At 45.8% G+C, this 20,025-nt stretch overlaps 1 protein-coding gene across 1 annotated transcript in view; it reads left to right on the forward strand.

Annotated features, from left to right (window-relative positions):
* RFTN1 (raftlin, lipid raft linker 1) overlaps positions 1-20,025 on the forward strand; it is a 186,843-nt gene that overhangs the window by 120,452 nt on the left and 46,366 nt on the right. The window contains exons 5-6 of the mRNA XM_033133101.1: positions 5,828-6,167; positions 14,382-14,585. Coding sequence (XP_032988992.1) covers positions 5,828-6,167; positions 14,382-14,585 — 544 coding nt within the window. The remainder of the gene's footprint in view (positions 1-5,827; positions 6,168-14,381; positions 14,586-20,025) is intronic.

Genomic DNA, 20,025 nt, shown 5'->3' on the forward strand with positions numbered 1-20,025 from the left:
TCCATTAAGTGCTGATGGTGAGATGGTTCCTAAATGCAGCAGAAACAAGAAGGTGGGTGAGGGAGTATTTCAGTTTAAACTAGTATCCAACTGGGCATCTTGGCACAGGTTGGATTAAATAAAAGTGGAAAGAGTGGTATCATTGAAGGAGCATCAGGTTGGAATTAAGATTCTCAGAGTCCTATCCGGGCTTTGCCTGTGATTAGCCCTGAGACGTCTGGCCAGTCAGGTAACTGTCTCTGAACCAGTTTCCTCTTCTTAAGGTATTATTTTGAGGCCTAAGATAATGTGTGTAGGAATTCTTAGTAGAAGAGTTGTACAGTGCTAACAGTTGTTGTTTTAACTGAGCACAGTGGTTAGAGAAATTTTGGTCATGCATGTGACAGTCTGTGGAGAATCCTATAACCAAGGGGACTGAGTATTCATGATTTGGTCTTCCATATTGATTTGACAACCTGCTCATGAAGACCTGGTGTAGCCTGAAGTAACGGTGGTATCCAGCAACAGAGGTTGAGCTTCTGAAGTAAAACAGTCATAGAAGTATGGAGAGTAGGGTGGAAAAATGCAAGAAACATGGGGGAATAAATATGGCAGGATATGGTGAGTGGATACACAGGGTTAGCGAAAGGGAAGAGCTAAGGAAGATACCTGTGACTCCAGTTTGAGAAACGAGGTCTATGATGGACTCCATCAGCTATGATCTGAACCCCTGAGGAAAATGAGGGCTGGGGAGTCCAAATTTGGGGATAATGAACATATGCCTAATAACTAAACCCAGGTGAGTCTAGGAGGTCACCATGGGGAGTGGAGAGTGACGAGAGCTGGTAGCTGAGGAGGAACTCTGAAGAACACCACCTGTGCCCCCCTTATCATGCACCTGGGGCTTGCTCAGTAAAGGTTATGAATGAACAAATGAGTGAATGGGAAACAAACAGGATTCAGTTTGACAAACATAGTCAAATGACTTGATGAAAAAGAGAAAAGAAAGTGCCTGTACTAGAGTAATGTAGAAAACCAGAAGTATCAAGGCCCCCAGGGTCTAGCCAAATATTGATCTTTATAAAACCTGAATGTGGTTCTTCTGGTTAAAAAGGACTATTTGTCCTTTCTGGTAAACAACTTGGCAGCCTGAATCAAGCCTTTGAAAATTAATATCCATTGACCCATTAATTCTGCTTCCAGGAACCCACCTAAAGAGATGCAGACAAAGATTTATGCCAAAAATTCCTGAGACATGGATTTCTCTGGAATGCTTGGGATTGAATGGGAGGAGTTTAACTTTGGCATCTTTTTTAAAGTTTTGATTCTATGCATACTGTGGTGCGGGGTACAGATTTTTCATTAATGTTTAAGATAAAAGATGAGCAAAGAAATCATGTGCCTTGCCCTCAGACCCCCACTCTCCTCTGCTCTTCGAGTTACTATTGCGGGAAAATTGGGGATCTTCTGGCCTCCAGGGTGAAGTGAGAGGCCAGAGATACATAATTTGCACGGTATCCATTGACATCCATGATATGATTCTTTTGATTTTCAGCCCAACCTCATTTCAGTGCATTACTGGCTTCTCATGTCATGTTCCAGAAATATTTCTAGAAGCTTCTTCTATACGTCAAGCTGTTTGCACACTATCAAGCCTTTGCCCGTGACGATCCTTCCTTCTCTTTATCTGCATTGCCCTTCTCCCTTTCTTTCACCTATCTGATGAACTCCTATTCATCCTTCAAAGCCTCCTGTAGATTTGGTCCACAGATAGGTTTTGTCTGACATGATATTTTGGGGGAATAAAATGAATTTGAATGGTTAAGATAAGGCATACACACTCCAGTTCTGCCACACTCGCCACCTCTTCCTATTGTATTACACTGTTTCATGTGTTACAACCCTGACCTTCTGTGAGAAACTTTTTAAATAATCACATTCATCCCTGTCATTTCTATACTTTTATATTTATTGCTGTATTTATCACCTTCTATGAGAAATTTTTGAAATATATACTTTTTTCACTTTTAAAAGTAGTGTGCATGCTCATTAGATAAATTTTGAAAAATTAGACGCAAATAGAAATATAGCTGTCATAATCATGTCCATAAAGTTTCGAATCTTGATTTTTTAGATGACATTATAATATAAGCATTATTGTACCATGTTAGTATAATTATTTCTAAAGTGTTTTTGAGTGAAGCTTCTTGAGAATTGGACTTCAGTTTTGTATCCCCAGCACCTAAGCACAGTGTTGGTCTAAGACAGTGTAGGTACTTAATCACATGCTTGTTGAATTCTGAAGCTGAAAAATTAATCAGTTTCCATCCCTACCTTCAAGGAGGTCATTCTGGGAGAGGAGACATATATATTTACTCATTATTTAATGTATTCATTTGTTTATTCAACGGATACTTCTTGAGCACCTACTATATATCAGACATCATCCTAGCCCTGAGGACACAGAAGTGCACAAAACCCCAGCCCTGTGAAATATGTATTCTGGAGCAGTGATTCTCCAACTTTAGGGCGTAGTGGAATCACCTGGAGGGCTTGCTAAAACGCACCTATCTGGGCCCTACCCCCAGAGTTTCTGATTCAGCAGGGCCTGAGACTTTTCGTGTCTAACAAGTTTCCGGGGGGTGCGGATGCTGCTAGTAAGGGGCCACCCTTTGAGAACCCCTGGCATGGAGGATAAGTTGGCAGTAGAACAGGGCAAAGGAATATGATGGCCCAGTTTGTTGTGGAAGACGGGCACGTGTCTGATTTATGTCAAAGGCTCTCTGATTCTTCAAGTCTGGTGAGGAGGGGCTGGCTAGGACACTGCCCTGTGTCCAGAGTGCTCACCTGCTCACTCTGCATGATTCTTAGCAGTCTCTGCAGGGCCATGGAAGCCTGGGACCCATTAATGAGAGAGGGCAGAGCAATAATGACGGCCATGAGTATCTTCTCTTTGCCCCATCCTTCGGCATACTTGCCATATATGTCTAATCTTCAGAGTAACTGCAAGGAAAGTATGCTATCCCCCATTTTACAGATGAGAAAACTGAGGCACAGAGAACTTATGTAACATACTCTGGTTCCTTAAGCCAGTGAGTTATACATCTGGGGTTCCAAGCCAGGCCTTTCCACCTTCAAACCCCATGACTCAAGTTGAGACTGTTCTACGCTTGAGCCCTCAGTGGGACAGGATTTACATGTTTCAACAGTCATAGCTATTTCCTCTGTGGTGAGACACAAGTAGCAGGGGCGCGTGCACCTGTTCCTCAGGCACAGCAGAAATGGAGAGGCTCCGACTTGCAGTTTATTTGGGAGAAAGCCAGACTGGAGCCTAAGGGGCTTCATCGTTGAAATCGAGATCTGCGGTTTGGAAAGAGCTAATTGTCCTTCCTGTAGGAGCTGTATCTGGAAATTGTTAATATTATTTTCTCAAATGTAGAAATTTGTGGAAGTTTAGTTTTAGTTTACTTTCACTGCTGTGGATTGAGAATTTGCATAATGTATTTAAAACTAAATGAAGAGCCAGGATTTCGGAATCCTTCTGAAGAAGCATAGGCTGGCAGCATTATTTCACCAACAGTTAAGAGTAGAGAAAAGCCATCATACTCCATGCCATGGGAACTAAGGAAGTTAGTATTAACATGGCCCAGTTCCCAGGCTCTCAGCACACTTTAGCATGCTGTCATCTGTTGCAGTTGTCCATCTATTATCTGTCAATTACTTGGATGATATGACTTTAGCTCCACATAGGAGGACTTTTAAAGATTGGTGCTTTAGCATAATGTCTTCACCGTCTATCAGGGGTTAAGAATATGTAAAGGATGTAAGAAAAATGTCTCTCCATTTTCTGTAAAGCTGAAGAAGATGCATTTTGCTCCATAGCTCTACAAGAGTCATACAATACATTTCTCTGTTCCTTAGTAGAAAATTATGCTTCTCTCTTATTGACTGGGTGTGTTCCCTTATTTCATTTGAAGACTGTAAAATCCATTGACTTTATCTTTTTTGCCTATGTTACCAGGAAACTCATATGCTTTAAATGCAATAGCTTCCCTTAACCTAAGGTTCTTTGGTATAATTATCTCCCCACTCTTTTCTCCTAAAACTTTCATTACCTATGTTTTTTATAAGCTTTCCAAAATTATTTTTAAAAGTCGGTGGGTATCATAAATCGATGAGTGAAAAATAAGTTTTTAGAATGGAAAGTTTTTTTTAACTTTTGAAGAGTGAATTGAGCCAACCATGGGCATGTGTGTGAACATGTACATGTCCAAGAACATTTATGTACTTGATGCCGTGAGATGTATCCACTTGGTTTTGTGGTTAAGAGAGTGAACTTGGGCCCAAGCCAGACCTGGCTTTCAACCCAGGTTCCTCACTACTTGTTTTATGATCTGATATCTCTGGGCCTCAGTGTCCTCATGTGAAATGGAGATAATGATATTATGCAGTGTCATGGGAGTATTACACGAAACGATTTATGGAAAGGGCCTAGTGTAGTGCGTTGCACATGGTCTGCAAGAGGTGGTAATTACTACTGTTGTCAATGTTGCATCGAGCACAGGCTAGACTTGGTAGAAAGATTGTACTGCACACTCGGCACCTGCTCTAGATTGTTTTCTAGAATATACAATGTTGAACTAAAATGACCTTCTAGGTAGAGTTAGGGTGGTTTATCCAAGGAAGACAGCCAACGCTTGCTTCTCCCTTAGAGAGAGTAGCGCCATGCTGATATTTGTTACTAATTCTCAAATGTCAGGAGATGATCACTGCAGAGGCCTCAAGATGTTCTGAGGTCATCCACTTAGGGGAGAGTGACTAACACGCACATTTCTCTGAGGTCTCTACCTCCTGATCTATTTGAGCATCCTTGCCCAGAAAGTCCCCGAACGCCCAGCTTCTAGTTGTGGCTGGCTCTTGCTTGATTTTATTAGGCCTCTACCTTCCATTTTTTTCTTTCACTTATGACTCCTACATATAGCTGCCCTGGGGGATTTTTTAGGGAGAGGAGAATTAAAATGCCACAGTATTCCATATGGCCATTTGTCCCCCATCTTGCGGGCTCAGGAAGTGAGAAGGAAGTTACCCATTACCTAGACTGGATGGTGTGTACTGTGGCCTGCAGACTCATGAGTCTACCCAAGCAATGCCTGTGGGCCAGGTGTGGTCTTTGGGCTCCTCTGGCTTCAGCTGAGACCGAGAGCCCCACGGAACAGGTGTCCCTCAGATGTCCCCTCTTGTGGGGAACATGCACATCAGCTGCTGCACAGTGGTGATTTCCCCCACCTCTGCCCTTCTTTGCCAAAACAATTGTTTAAAAGAGGAAGCTCTTTGGGTCATAAAATGTCATCTGGTAATGAGTGTATGGTTATATAGACATACTAGATTATACAGTAGCCTGATTGGCAGGAAGCAGGTGACTCATCAGAGAAAAAAAAATTGATGAAAAAATAAACTCTTACCAAAATGAACTTCCTCTTTCAAACTCTCTTTGTTCCAGTTCATCCTTTTAGAACCTTTTTCTAGCCTCTTAGAAAAAAAAAAAAAAAAAGCTAATAAGGACTAATGCAGTGTTTCAAAGAAAGGTAACCCCAGCCCTTCGTAGCCAAATGCTTTATTTTTCCATAGTTAGGAAAAGCAAGCCCCACGCTATCTGTCCACAGTCAGGCCAGGGGTGGGGTGTGGGCACTGCTTAGCGTTCCTGGAGCCTCGGCCAGCGTGATGGCTCTCGTGTTCAAACTGAAATCTCCTCAAAGGCCTCCAGTGAGGAGATGTGGCTGTTGCGTGCACCCTCCCTTTGACTGAACATCTCATTCACTTGGCTCCCTTCATTTTGTTTGCCTCACAGATCCAGGAGGCTGCGAGTAGAGGCCTGAAATTTGTCGGTGTCATACCTCAGTACCACTGCCCCGTGAACTCAGCAGGCAGCAGTCCCCTGGTGGATACCAGAGATGTGAGACAGGAGCCTGGCAGGGATGGGGACCACGAAAACCCCGGCGCTCCAAAAGGAGTAGACGGAAGCCCAGAGCCAAGCCAGGGCCCAAGAGGAGAGCCACCCACTGCCGAGCAACACAGCTTGCCCTTGGAAGAAGGAAACAGTGCAGAATTCTCACCCCTCGGGGTGAGCAAGACTGTGGATGGACCGGATGGTGACCCATCAGAAACGCATGAGAAACCACTCTCGGGAAGTAAGTATGTCAGCACACGGACTTTTGACCCCTTGAAGAGACGCTTTCAGCTTTTCAGTAATCCCCATGGCATTTTAGAAAAAAGAAATGGAATTAGAGTATAGAGATAGCAGTCCATCAAACAGGGGAAACTTCATCAAGCCGTTTTCTGGGCCCCCTGACTGTTTACGTAGTGAAGCTGTGACTTCCAAGGAGAACAGAACCACGTAAAATTGACTTACAGTTGTTACAAAATGTCATGTTTGAAGTGGATTCTAGGACGTGAGTTGTTTCAGCCCCCGTGCTCATACACTGCCCTTGAACTACCCTGCTGTAACACAGGAAGTGTAAACGTGCCGGCACCAATGCAGAACATACACGCCACTTTGGGTTTGCTTATTTTGAATATCTGCCTAAAGAAAGAAATCAAGAAAGCCGGTGGAGGACAAATTGTGCAGGAAATTGGTGATTCAACTCACTAGGCTGTAAACAGCCCGATTTCAGGGAGTTTACATAGTTGACAGATCGGCACCATGGAGAGAACACTCTGCCAAGGAGAGACCACCAATATGTGAATCCTCTGAATTACATTATGAGGGCCATCAGAGCATGTGCTTTAGGTTGGGGATTTCAAATAACACAACGGCGACAATAGCCAACATGTCTTAATACTTCCAGTGTACCAGGCCCGGTGCCAATAAACATTTTATAAGACTGATCTCTTAATTGTCCCGAAAGCCCTTCAATTTGGGTGAGCTGTAGTATCCTTACCCATTTTACAGCTGAGAAAACTGAGATTTAGAGAGTAAATCTTTGCCCAGGCTGGAAATTGGCAGATCTCGCAGGTGAGCCCAGGGAGGCTTAACCACCATCCCACTTCCCCTCTCTATTTGGTCTTTCCTGTGTCATACTCTAATAGACTATCAAGATTTCCCGAGGCCCTCACTTTACAGGGAGTGACATTTCTCTTTATCTCCCCATAGTTCCCTTTCCTCTTCTTTCTCTGGGAAATCTAACATCCAGTCATTTCCTGAGAGCCAGGTACTTACAGGAGCTCTGTGGCCCCTTCTAGTCTTTGGAAGTGAACAAGTGACAAGACTGACAGGAGGCGACCCCCAGGCCTTCGGAGACCTTTCTCTTTAGCCATTCTAGATCATCTCCCTGATTGGTGTTATTATTGATTTCCTAATCCTTGAAATTAGCCTTAAATAAATGAAGAATAGTTCATGCTTTAAGAACAGAAAAGAAGGTGAAATCGTTTTTTTGTTCTTATCGCTGTTATGTCAGTACTTCCTGAAAAGAAAATTGTGAGATGGTTCATTCTGGGGACTTATTTGCGAAGTTGATTTAGAGGAAGAGATTGGTGCTGGCTCGGTTTTGGAATATATTAGGATTGCTGTTTACTCGAGGCCTGGATCCTACGTAAGTATGTACTGAAGTAGGTCTCTTCATTTAGGGTTTTCCACTGTTTAAGGTAGACTTCTGCTTCCTCCAGAGTAGCTGAGAGCACACTTACACCCTGTGTGTGCCTCCTAATGAATGTCCACGCCTTATTCCAGAAATCTCCATCTGCCCAATGCTGTCGTGCTGAGTGTGTATGCTTTGAGTCTTTAGAAGGAAGACGGGTCCCCTTAGAGCCCTTCTTTGCAGTCCAGGAGGCTGAGGGGATCAGGGTTCAGGGCAGGCATAGGCCCCTCCAGGAGAAAGGGGCAGGAGTTGTGGAGAGGTAGGAAGCACAGTGGTTAAGCACCAGACTCCATGTATACTCATCTGCCGCCTGCCAGCTAGGCAGTCCTGGGCAGGCCCCCTTCTGTGCCTCAGTGTCTTACCCTGTAAAATAGGGATAGAACAACAGTTTCTTCATGAACGGTTAAATGGGATGTGCATTTAAAGCACTCAGCACTGCTTGAGTCCTAAGTGTGAGCTGTTATTATTAGGGTACAGGTTCAGTGGTCCTGACCTTTGATTTCTTCCTCTGCATGGAGCCCTGGCTTTGAGAAAGGAGGCAGTTAATGCTGAACTTCCCCTCGGGAGTTTTCAGATATGTCCTGTTCCAGAATCTACTTTTGTCCAAGATTCCTTCCAGACTTCCTGCGTCCTGTGGTTAACCCCACGGAGAATTAATTGGGAAGATTTGTCCGAGGACCTGCCTTCCCCCAGGTGCCTTCTGTTGCCCTGTGGCTGTTCACCTCTCTCACTGAAACACGCCCCCTGAACACACAGAGACCCTGAACATACAAGTCTTGGCCTGTGTCTCATTTCCTCAAGTCCCTATTACCTACTAGAAAACTGGTTCCTGCTAGGGAATATGGGTTAATGTGTGTCTGGAGTGGTCAACCCGACAGTAAGTGGGCATTTCAGCTGTGGAGGGTGTTATAGCCCCTCCCCCCTACCCCGTCCCCCCAAGGTGGACAGCTGTCTGTCTATTGTCTACCCATGAGGCTGTCCCTTATCTGTCTGCTTAGGAGGCCATTGGTCTCTGAAATTTAGGTAGCTCACTGTTATCCTGTTTTCCACTTTTTGTGAAATACATGACCCTTTGGATTTTTTTAAATCAGTGAATGAATGAATACACGGGTTCCTGGTCCCGTGCATGGCTTTGTGGGGGATGGGCACACAGCATTCATGATGCTGGTAACCTTCTAAGGGAACTCTTCTAAGTTCTTATGTGTCATCTTGATTGTATCTCACAACAGCTTGATGACAGAAGATGCTGTTATTATGCCCATTTCACAGATAAGGAAAGTCACACTCCATGCCTTCATATAGTTCAATTTTATCTCATAATGTGAGCATGCAGCCTCCCTGCAGACCGTGTCCAAGGACCCTGTTCGCATTGGTCATGGCACTCCTCTGACCACAGCCACCCTCCTCATGCTTTTCCTGGGAAGTCTTGTCTCTCTGTGCACCATCACCCTGCCCCCCGACAAACGCCCCCCCTACCCTAAGCTTCCCCTCCCTGCTGCTAGCTCAGCTTTCAGCTTGCCTTTCTCTCAGGGCCCCCTAAGGAGGGTGAAGTGTTTTTACTCCTCTTTCTGCCAGGTGGGCTTAAATAGGCAATCATAGCAAGACAATTAAAAAAAGTCCAGAGGGAGTCTCCCTCCTTCCCCTTCTTTCTCCTCATTTAATTTATTTCCTTTATAGGAGGCCTAGGGGAACCAGTCCGGGCTGCGACTGCTCACGGAGGGCTTGCCCGTGAATTCTCCATCCAGAAACAGGGCAGGTTACTGCCTCCTCATCCCTGCGGGCTCCTGGGAACACAGGCTCTGGTCCATGGGTTATACTGCTCCCCTTGCCCACGCAGGTCCCTGGGAGTCTCATCATGTGTTTTTCTTCGTGCTCATTGACTTTTATTTCTAGTCCAGGGGAATTTCATATTGGTTTGATGGCCTTGCTGTGCAGAGATCACCTGAGCAAGCGCAGGGACAGCCCAGTGCCTTGCTCCAGGATGCTTCCTTTCTCTCACTTGCCCCCACCTCATGGCAAACACACAAACACCACCAGCAGCTCTGCTCAGAAGAGCATGAACGCCTCCCCCCAGCCACACCTTGTGAGGCATTTCTGTCTGTGGGGAGCATGTTTTCTTCATTTGTAATAAGCAGGCTGAGCCGGGAAGGCCAGTGCAGGAAAGGTCAGAAGGCGTCGACAGATGTCCACCTGTCACTTCTCTCCTGGCCTCCATCATTCCTGACTTGTCCTTCCCTCAGTGTCGCTGTTGCTGCAAATTCCGGTCACAGAAACAAGGAGACCAGACAGGCTCTTACAAATTCAAATTGTTTCACTGTCGCAGAAATAAAAATAAAATGTCTTTCGAGCAGTGCCCTTCCTACCCTGCGCCTACTCATTTAAAATACTTAAAAATGCCAGCCAGAAACCCAAGCCAGTGATCTCAATGGTATTTTTCGGCTGAGGGGATTTTAGTCAGTAGGCCTCCTCTGCAGGCAGCTCATTGTGTGGGGAGAGAGAGAAGGTGCCCTCCTGAGTCTGGCTTTTCTGGTACGTGGCCCCCTTCCCTCACTGGGCCCCCAGGATGGTTTTACCCTGTGGTTCTGCCTCCTCACAAATCTGCCACGTGCCACCATCTCTCTGGCCTTTCACTCAGTCCATTAACAAACAGGTATTGAACTCCCACCCATGGTCATCAGCTCCTGCTTTCTGTGCACTGAAGAAATTAGCCTCTTGTTAAACTTGGGAACCAGCCCAGAGTTTGGGGTTTAAAAGACTCTTGGCGTTGCCACTTACCAGCTTGTGATTTCTGGGGGATCCACTTAAGCCTTCTGGGCATAGAACCGATGTTCCTCTCTGGGGGTTGAGGGAGTCACATGAGATGATGAAGGTGAAAGGCTCTTAAAAATGCAGTGCGCATGCATATGGCTGCTGTCATCCTTACAAGTGGATTCCCGTGGAGTACTGTGCTGTGCGTGCAGCAGTTTCCACACTTTGCCCTGGCAAACAGGCCTCAGCCAAGCCCAGAGTTGCCTGCTATTAGTACCTGAGCCTGACTGAAACCTAAAGCAGCCTCCTCCCAGAGTCAGGCATCTGGAAAGGCCCAAGGCTCTCTGCCCTCTCTTCCCACCATTGTGCCTAGAGCCCTGCCTTCCGGATGCAAACCTTTCTGCTCAGCTCCCCCTGCCCATGGCCTCAGCAGACCTTAGTCCCAATTCACTCTAGCTACCAGGCCAAGTCTGATTCCCGCTTTTTCCTTCCCAGCCAGTCCCCTCCCTCTCTCAGTCTAGCCTTTGGAGCCCCATGATTTAAGCCAGACTCTGAACCCTCTCTTCCCTCCAGCCTGGAGGTCTCCGGGGACACTAGGACCAACCACCCCTCCTACTACCTGCAAATCACAGGCTCTCCAGGGGGTCCTTACTTGCAGACAGACTGCAGACTTCCAACCATGCCTACGACTTCACTGCTCGGTACGAGCCTCAGAACTAGGCATCTGCCTCCTTCCTTCCTGCTCCTGAGGAGCTTAGCAAGGCCAGAGTGGACTTGGCTCTTAGGTTGGCAGCACCCAGCAGGTTCCACGCCCCCTCTTCCTTCCCTAGCTTCCTGCACTTGTCTGGCTTAGGTCAATTCAACAAACATATGTGCATCACCTATCATATTACAAGGACTTTTCTGGACACAAGGGATCTGAATGGCACTAAGCAAGGCCCCCTGTGTCAGGGAGAAAGAGAAAGACAGCAAGACAGAAATAGAAATACAAGACAGTCGTGAGGCTTCTTGGGTGCTCCGCCAGTCCAGATCTTCAGACATTCTCGGAACATTCTCAGAAACAATGCCTTCCCCCCTCCTTTGGGACTTTCTGTCCCATGTCTGGAAAAATATTTCAGCTAGGGTCATGACAGAGTCACAGAGCAGCTGAGAAAATTTAAACAAACTTGGGGCTTCTTTCTGGAATCTCTGGTGCCTGCTCATGTAAGGATGTGTCTTGGAGAATCAGAATATTAAAACATCAAAGGGCATCATTCTGGGACATTTTCTCTTGGCTGGTGTTCATGTGAATAGAAAGAGGATCCTGGCCAAGGAGACAGAGGGACAGAGTTTACTAGAGGGTCACGCATCTGAAATCAGATTTCTCCTAATATTTCATCGCTACTAGTAATGCTTTGGAGGCTCTTGATTCCAATAGCATTTCCCTTCTTTCCTGAAAAATTTACTTCTGTCTCTGGTTTGGATCCACCACCGTGGGGAGGACTCAGGCGAGAAAGCTGGTGGCACTGTAGCACCACACAGCTACGTTGTCTGACAGACCCTATCTTCCATTCATCCCAGCCTGGCACTCTCACTTCTCCTTTTGGCCTTCCCCTTTTCCTGTTTCATTACGCATTTGGGAAAGTTGTGTTTTAGTCTTGCTGTGTGAGTGGGGAATCCTTCTGTATGATCAAGTGTTGTCATATATTCTTTGGACGTTGGCCACTTCTGAATTCCCCACTCACTTCTCCTGTGTGGAGGCTGTGTTTGCTTTTTACTTTGTATGCGTTTGCACTTGACGACAGCCCCCTATGGTGGATGGTGCTCTAACCCGCCCCCACCTCCTTGGGGTCACCTGAGAACAGCTTTCTCAGCCTTTGCCTGCAGGTGTCCTCTGGAATGGGAACATGCCTGGTAGGCCCAGGTGCCCCAGGGAATTAATGCCTCAGGAGTGGCCCTCAGTTCATGAGGAAAAAGGCCCTGGCTTCCTTGCCCCTTGGGAAAGCAACCTGAGGTGTGTTCTCTACAACGTCTCAGGGTCCCCAGGGGGACTGAGGCCAAACTGCCATGGCAGCAACCCAGTCATTGGCTTTCATCTCTTCCCCATTTCCCACCCCTACTCCCTCACTCTGTTCCCTGGGATCACTTCCCAAATAAACTACTCGCACCCCAAAGCTTACAGGATCTGGTTTTGAAGAAATCCAAATGAAGTCAGGGTCTCACTAAAGCACTGTTTATCCTCTTGCCTTTGTAGCTGTGGCTTTTATTTGAACCCCTGGCACCTAGGACTAGAAAATACCTGATCATCTAGTTCACATTCTATGCTCCCACCCCAACTCCCATCCATTGCTTGATTCCCCTCCATTACAAACCTTTCTTTACATGGCTCCATTCCTCAAGTGTGCATTTCAAAGTCACAAAGTAGTCTAGTGATTGCCAGCTCCCTCCACCGAGCCCTGATTTCTCATGCGAAAGCATTTACTAACTGGAGATGGCTTCCTGAGTCAGACAAGTGGACTGAGAAAGGTGATTTGGGGTAGGGATGATCAGTAGGCCAGAGTTGGTTGTTCCAAATCCAGGTGGCCACTTGTGAAGACGGGCACCTTCCTTTCCTAATTGGTTCCAGCCAATGGATCACTTGAAATGGCCCCCCTGGTAGCTTCACTCTTGCTGATGACAAAGGCTCACGGCCCAGCATTGCTCCCCTGGGATCTCTGTTGATGCTCGCCCAGATGGGGCTGTGAAAAGACTTCCTTTGTCCAGAATACAATTCCTATGTGAGATAATTTTAGATGTTACATGAATGGACATATTTGGTGTTAATGTGCCTCATCATTCCCTCCTGTTTATAGCAAGTGGTAGCTGTTTCCTTTATGGTCTGGAAGCAAAGTTTCCTTTCAAAATTCATTTATTTAAATAAAGTGAGTCCATTTAACTCAGCTAGTATTTGGATAGTGCCAAAATTATGAAATACTGAAATACGGGGTCCAGCATCCCAGAATGTGGGTATAGGCCAGGTGTCTCCTGAAAGGAGTATGAATGTGCTTTGTCCCTTTTGCTAATGTCAACCGTTGTTTATGACCTTTAGAATATTTCTTTGAAAGAAGGGTAAGGACTTTCTTATGATTCAAATAGATATTTTTGGAAACCAAAGTATATTCCTGACTAGCCTGTGTAAGCAGTGCTTTTTAAGCTGGGTGTACTCTGATTACCGGACTAAATGAGTAACACAAAAATAGATCTCCACACTTAGATTGAAATTCCAGGTATTTGTTCCTGGAGGCCAGTCCTGCTCACTCACTCATGGCCGGCAGCACGTACGGCAGATGCAGGTCGGTTGCTGGGTAGTAGCGAGTATTGATTTTTGAAGAACCAAGCTATAAATGAAGAAACAGAAAGTTCAGCGCCCCACTCCCAGTGCCTGTCTGGCTGGCTGAGCAGACCTACCACTCCAGGCGGGAACCTTCATTTACTGGAACATACTTATTTTTACATATCAATGATGTATTTTTGATGTACTTGATTAAGTATTATGGGTTCGGCCCCAGGAAACACCACTGCAGTTTATAAAGAGTGAGTTCAGGGATGTACAAGGTTCCTGGAATTGCAGCAGTATTTTTGCTTTTATGTGCCTGTGTACATTTGCTATTTTTTAAAGACCAGCTCTTGCCCAAGTAGGTCTGCTTTTTCTTTCAAAACACCTTTCTATGAATTTCTAGAAATGTCTACTCTGTCCTTCTTTCCAACACCAAACTGTACAAATTACTCCCAGATAACAGCTATTCATTGTAACAGCTAGATAACAGCCAGATTCAAAACCTAGGTCCCATACTTGAGGTTCAACCTTTGAAGCCCATGTCATTTTCACGGCGCCCTAAATTACTAGGAATCAGGTTTTATTATTGGGCAACACTGCCGCCTCACAGAGATTTTACCATTGAGATCAATTCTTCAGGCTCCTGAGAGATTCCACGAGACCCCGTGAGGCAGCCTGTTATCACTGAACTCTGCTCTCCCCACCCCCTTTACAAATTCCAACAGAAATGGAGATCTTCGCCCTTTTCAACAAACCCAAGAGCCATCAGGAGTGCCGGCAATACTACCCCGTCACCATTCCTCTTCGGGTCTCCACGAACGGCCAGACGGTGAGCGGTTTGGATGCCAACTGGCTGGAGCACATGAGCGACCACTTCCGGAAAGGAGGCGTGCTGGTGAACGCAGTCTTCTACCTCGGCCTGGTCCATGGTACGGAATTCACAGCCCTTGGGTGGCCCTAATGAACTCAGCTTCTCATTCTTGTTGTCTTAGAATCTGCTTCATTCAGAAAGCGTTGCAGCTCATAAACGTGCTGCATTTGATTGCTAATTAACACATCTCGAGGAATTTTCCATAAAGCGCACCACCTATGCTCTCTTAACCTGTCGAGGAGTCAGCCAGGGATCTTCTAAAATGATGGAGAAAGAGATTTGATTCTGTTTCCTAGGTGGTGGCCTCAATCTACAGTTTTTAAGGCCTTTACAAAGGTTTTAAAGGCCTTTACAAAGATGACTCCCCGTTTTGTTAATTACCGCCTGGGAGCATGCCTCTCTGAAAGTGAAAATTGTTTGTAGACACTAGTACAGTTAGAAGTAGCAGTAGCAGCACCTTGGAATTAACATCAGAGAAGTGACTTGAACACCCTGGTTCCTGCAAGCTCTGTGGGGACACACACCGGTCTTGGGTCTCATGACACCCAGTCCTCCCTCCCCAGTAATGGGTTATCCCTGGGGGTTTGCTGCATGGGGTAGCTCTATGGCTGTCAGCTTCGAAGGCAGAGAGAAACTACCCAAAGTGGGGCAATGTGTCAAGCAAAAAAAAGGCTTTCAGGTTAATACCAAGGCAAGTTAAGTCACTAGGGTGCATTAGAGCTGGGAGGCAATTTGGAAAGTTGTGGATGTGTGGATCCTGGGGGCTACTAGTCTGTAGGATTCCTAGGTGAGAAAAATGTGACACCAATTTCATTGATCCTATCAGAACCCGGCAGGGAAATCACATCGACAGCAGTGTCTTGGTTATTGACCAGTTTTTTCTCTCAGGATTAGCAGAGTCAGGAACGGAGTTTGGATTCTGTATTATTTGCAATCCTTGGAATGCCGACAAACATCCTCAGAGGGAGACATCAGTCTTAATTCTGAATATACAATCTGTAAATCATCCAAAGCCTTAGAACATTGGACAGCACAGACAGGTCTAAATTTGGGATTTAGCAAGTCCCTTTGTTACTATCTAAATAGCAATGTCTAGTATTAATGTGTTAATATAGTAGCAGCAGGCATTGTATGGTATAGTGGGCCACAACCACTTGTGGAAGGGATGAATGACCTAAGAAAGGTCACTGGCTCATTAATAATGCATCTCGAGCAGTACTGCCTGGTAGAACTTTCTGAGATGACTGGAGTGTTCTGGCTCTGTGCTGTCCAATATGGTCGCCACACACGGCTCCTGATCAATTAAAATGTGGCGCAGGTGACTGAGGAATTGAATTTTTAAATTTAATTAATTTTCATTCATTTAAATTTAAATTACTATTGTAGCTAGTGGCTAGTGTATTGGACAGTATAGTTCTGGAGTCTACATTTCCTTACTACAACTACTGAAGAGTCGATTTGGTTCCCTAGCAGCAAGGTCTGTAACCTCCCTCTGTACAAGGAGGCCTTCCCTGGGTGCTTACAGAGTTCCTTGAAGCTAGATAATGTCACGGTCTGTTTGGAGATGCACCGTAAAACATCAATGGCATCAGTTTGGGGACAATGTTCACAGCCCCGATTCGTCAGCGTTTGGGAGGCCAGGGAGGAACTTTCACCTCCTGCTTCCTACAGAGACACCCCATTTTCCATCTTGGATTGTGGCAGTATCAGCTCCTCTTATCTCCTCTTGGTGCCTATATAGTCACTGTGGTCATGCATAGTTGTAAATTTCTCCTGGGAAACTGATGATTAGTTGTACTAACTTCTCAAACATGTGCAGGGAGGTGCTGGGGGTAGCAGCTACACAGACAGCCACTGGTAATATTTCCCCCCTTTGGAGAACTGGAGCATCAAAAGGGAAATGTTCTCTCTGGCTACTGCCCAAGCATGTCACGGGCAAGCTGAACCCCAAGAGAAGTCATCTTGAAAGTTCACAATGCCATTTATTGTCTCTCTAGCCATTGTACTTGAGTAGTCAAGGTTCAGTCAATCTCCTCCACTTCTCCTTATCCCATTCTCTGATCTGGAGTCCCAAACACAGATAATTTATACAGTTTTATCTTCAGATTTGACTCGCATCTTTGTGTTATAGCCTCCCTTGGCTGTAGCTGCATTAATTCCAACCTTCCTGCCTTGAAGACAGAACATGAAATTTCCCCTGGCAAGTGCAGCTGTGACACTGCTGCACGGAGCCTGTGACATCTCCACAGCAGGGCTGCCCCCGTCTAGAGCTCCACCATAGCTGCACGTCTCTGTCTCAGAGATGGCTGCAAAATTCTCAGAACAAAATTAATGTGGACCCACTCAAAATTCAAACATGGTTTCATCCTTTGTGTTTCTGCTGGGACGGAGAGTGCTTAATGGGTCGGGCCATTTCTGCTCTGGAAAAACCCAAGGTTTCCGTTGGCCAGGGATGAAATATGCATGTGTTCTTTTCCCAGAATTAAAAAAAAAAAAGCAAGCTAATCATAATTATTAAAAGGAACCTATTTCTAAGAAGATAATTAGTGTCCTTAGAAATAAACCTGGCAGAGCGAGAAGCACATCTTTAAGCTGTTTGCCATCTGGAAAAGCATCAGTCTTGACTCTTAAATGGATATTTATACTCCAAAATATTTTCCACAGGGTCATAAAACTCCCATGAGAACTTTGCCCCATAACCAAGGTGATGTTTTAGCCTGAATTATCCAGTTGAGGCTCCAGCTTTTGTTTTCGAGTTTTCACTCAAGACATGGAAAGACTTGCATAGTCCTCAAGTTTGGGCTTCGGATTGATCTCCGGGGCTCCGTTCCTTAGAATGACCAGGTGTCTAAACTAAAGCCTAGATGAAAGGGAAGTATGCTGATGAAAACACCACCTCGCAGGTACTAAGAGCTGTTGCTAATCTAAGCCGTCAAACATAGCAACTCATTTAATCCCCACAAAACAGTGAAGGAGGCACTTTTGTTATCCTTGTGTTACAGCTGTGGAAACTGAGGCACAGAGCAATTAAGTCATTGTCAAGCTTACCAGCTCCTAAGTGGCAAGAAAGTGGTAGGAAGAAAGAAGGGCGTGGGCAGGGAAAAGGGACGTGAGGAGGAGAGAAAAGAGGTCTCCATGTTGGTGAAAAGTTGAGGCCCCCAGCAGGGCCTTGGGTTGTCCTTGGGGAGGGAAGGGAGCTCCAGGGTCACCCTTAAGGAAATCACGGGACCTGGGTGGCCAGCCAGCAGAATGGATAGGCACACAGAAACACTCCAGCCACTGAGAAAAAGGCCAGAATCCACACTTCTAGAGGGTAGAAGAGGCTGGGAGGGACCCTCTGCTGAACTGGCTGCTGAGAAGGAGTGGGCAGGGGGCAGGGGTCCCGCGAGGTGGAACTGGCTGCCCACCATCTGAAGACCCACCCAGGAACCTGATTTACCACCACGGGCCTCCAGGCCAGTGGAATCCCTGTGGCCATCAATGTTACCAATGCTGCTGCCACCACCCGCTGCTCTTGGCCTGCCCTTGCCCTCCCTTTGTCCCCCTGACTCTGTCCTTGCTCTGCATTTCTCTTGTTCTGCCCTCATCCTCTCCTTGTCCCCACCTCACTCTGCTCCCCTTGCCCTGCCCGTGGCCCTGTCCTGGCCCTCCCCTCCCCCTGCCCTCTCCTAGTCTCCTAGCCCAGCAGTCCTTCCTGCTCTGGCACTATCGTCTTTATCCAGCCCATATTCAGATGTCTTCAATTATTTCAAAAATGTCCTTTGTAGCAAGTTGTCCAAACCAGAATCCAATCCAGCAACATGTACTACAGATGGTGACCGTGTCCTCGCTTCTCTTTTACCCAGAAAAGCCATTGCCTATGACCCTGACTGCTGGAAATAAACCTGGCCTCTTACCCTGCAGAATGTCCTGCATTCTGGATTTGTCTGGTCAGTGCCTCATGGTGTCACTTATCATATTTCGTTAGTCCCTATTTCCTATAAACTGGAATTTAGTTCTAAGGCCTTGATAAATTAAGCACTTACGATTGGAATCCATTCCAGATGATCTTGCGTTCTACGTGTTGGGCCACATCAGGAGACCCAGTAAACCTCGATGTCTCTCCGTTTCTACCCTTTTAAAAAATTGTCTTCCCGGAGTCTTTTTCTGATGCCCTGGCTACATCTAAATCCAATTATCATTTGGTATTTATACTATGTTTTCTGATGCCTAGCATAACCTACATTACATTATGTTTGCAAAATACACATGGAAAACACATGCACATATTTCAAATAAAATACACACAGAGACACATATTTTATCTGGACATTCATACTTGCAAAGCCTTGGGCGGGTCCTGTGTCCTGTGCTTCTTAGTATCCCACTGCCTGTACACTGTGCCCTGTATACAGAAGGTGATCAATAAAGGTTTCTGGATGATAGCCATGGCCATGGGGAGGAGGGGAGAAACTGGTGTTGGGGTGTGCCTCACCAGGAACCTGCAGATTCGGGGATCAAAGAGCTCAGGGTGGGGAGAGTGGAAATGGGGGGCGTGTAGGGTTGTCCCGCTGGTGCCAGCAGCCACTCTCTTGGCACGGTGCTGTCTCCAGGAACGTCTGGCCCAGTCTTACAGGCATGGCTTCTCTTTCTAAGGAGCCAGTGAACGTAAGGGGTACATAGATTTCACTCGCGCCATTAAATGCATTTTCTCTTGTACCCATAACACATCTTTCATTTTTTATTGCCACATAGCTCATGTACAGAAAGCTGTCCAGATTATAAGGACATAGCTCAGTGGATTTTTCCAAGGTGAGCACACTCATGTACCTGGCATGCAGATCGAGCAATAGAACATACAAGCCGCCTCAAAAGGACCCCCGCTTGCCCCTCCCAGTTCCTATCTCCCCGGGGTGACCACAGTCCCAACATGAAACACCATTGATAAGTTTTTGAATTTTATTTTTTCCAGTTTTATTGAGATACAGTTGGCATATAATATTGTACTAGTTTAAGTTATACAAGATAATGATTTGATATGCGAATATGTATATAGTGTGAAATGATTGCCACAACGAGTTTAATTAACGTTCATCACCAAACATGGCTACACATTTTTTTCTTGTGATGAGAACTTTTAAAATCCATTCTCTTAGCAACTTTCAAATACACAATACAATGTTGTTCACTATAGTCATCATCCTGTATTGTACATCCCCAGGTCTTCATCTTACGAATGGAAGTCTGTCCCTTTGACCACCTTTACCCATTTCTCCCACACTCCTGCCCCCCAGCTCTGGCAACCACCATCCTGTCCTATTTCTAGGAGTTCAGTGTTTTTAGATTCCACATGTGAGATCATACAGTGTTTGTCTTTCTTTGTCTGACTTAGTTCACTTAGCATAATGCCCTCAAGGTCCATCCATATCCTCACAAATGGCAGGAGTTCCTTCGTTTTTATGCCTGAATAATATTCCATTGTGTGTATCACATTTTCTTTATCCATTCGTCCACCCACG

The sequence above is a fragment of the Rhinolophus ferrumequinum genome, chromosome 17 (genome assembly GCF_004115265.2).
Source record: "Rhinolophus ferrumequinum isolate MPI-CBG mRhiFer1 chromosome 17, mRhiFer1_v1.p, whole genome shotgun sequence".
In the NCBI taxonomy this organism is placed as follows: Eukaryota; Metazoa; Chordata; class Mammalia; order Chiroptera; family Rhinolophidae; genus Rhinolophus; species Rhinolophus ferrumequinum.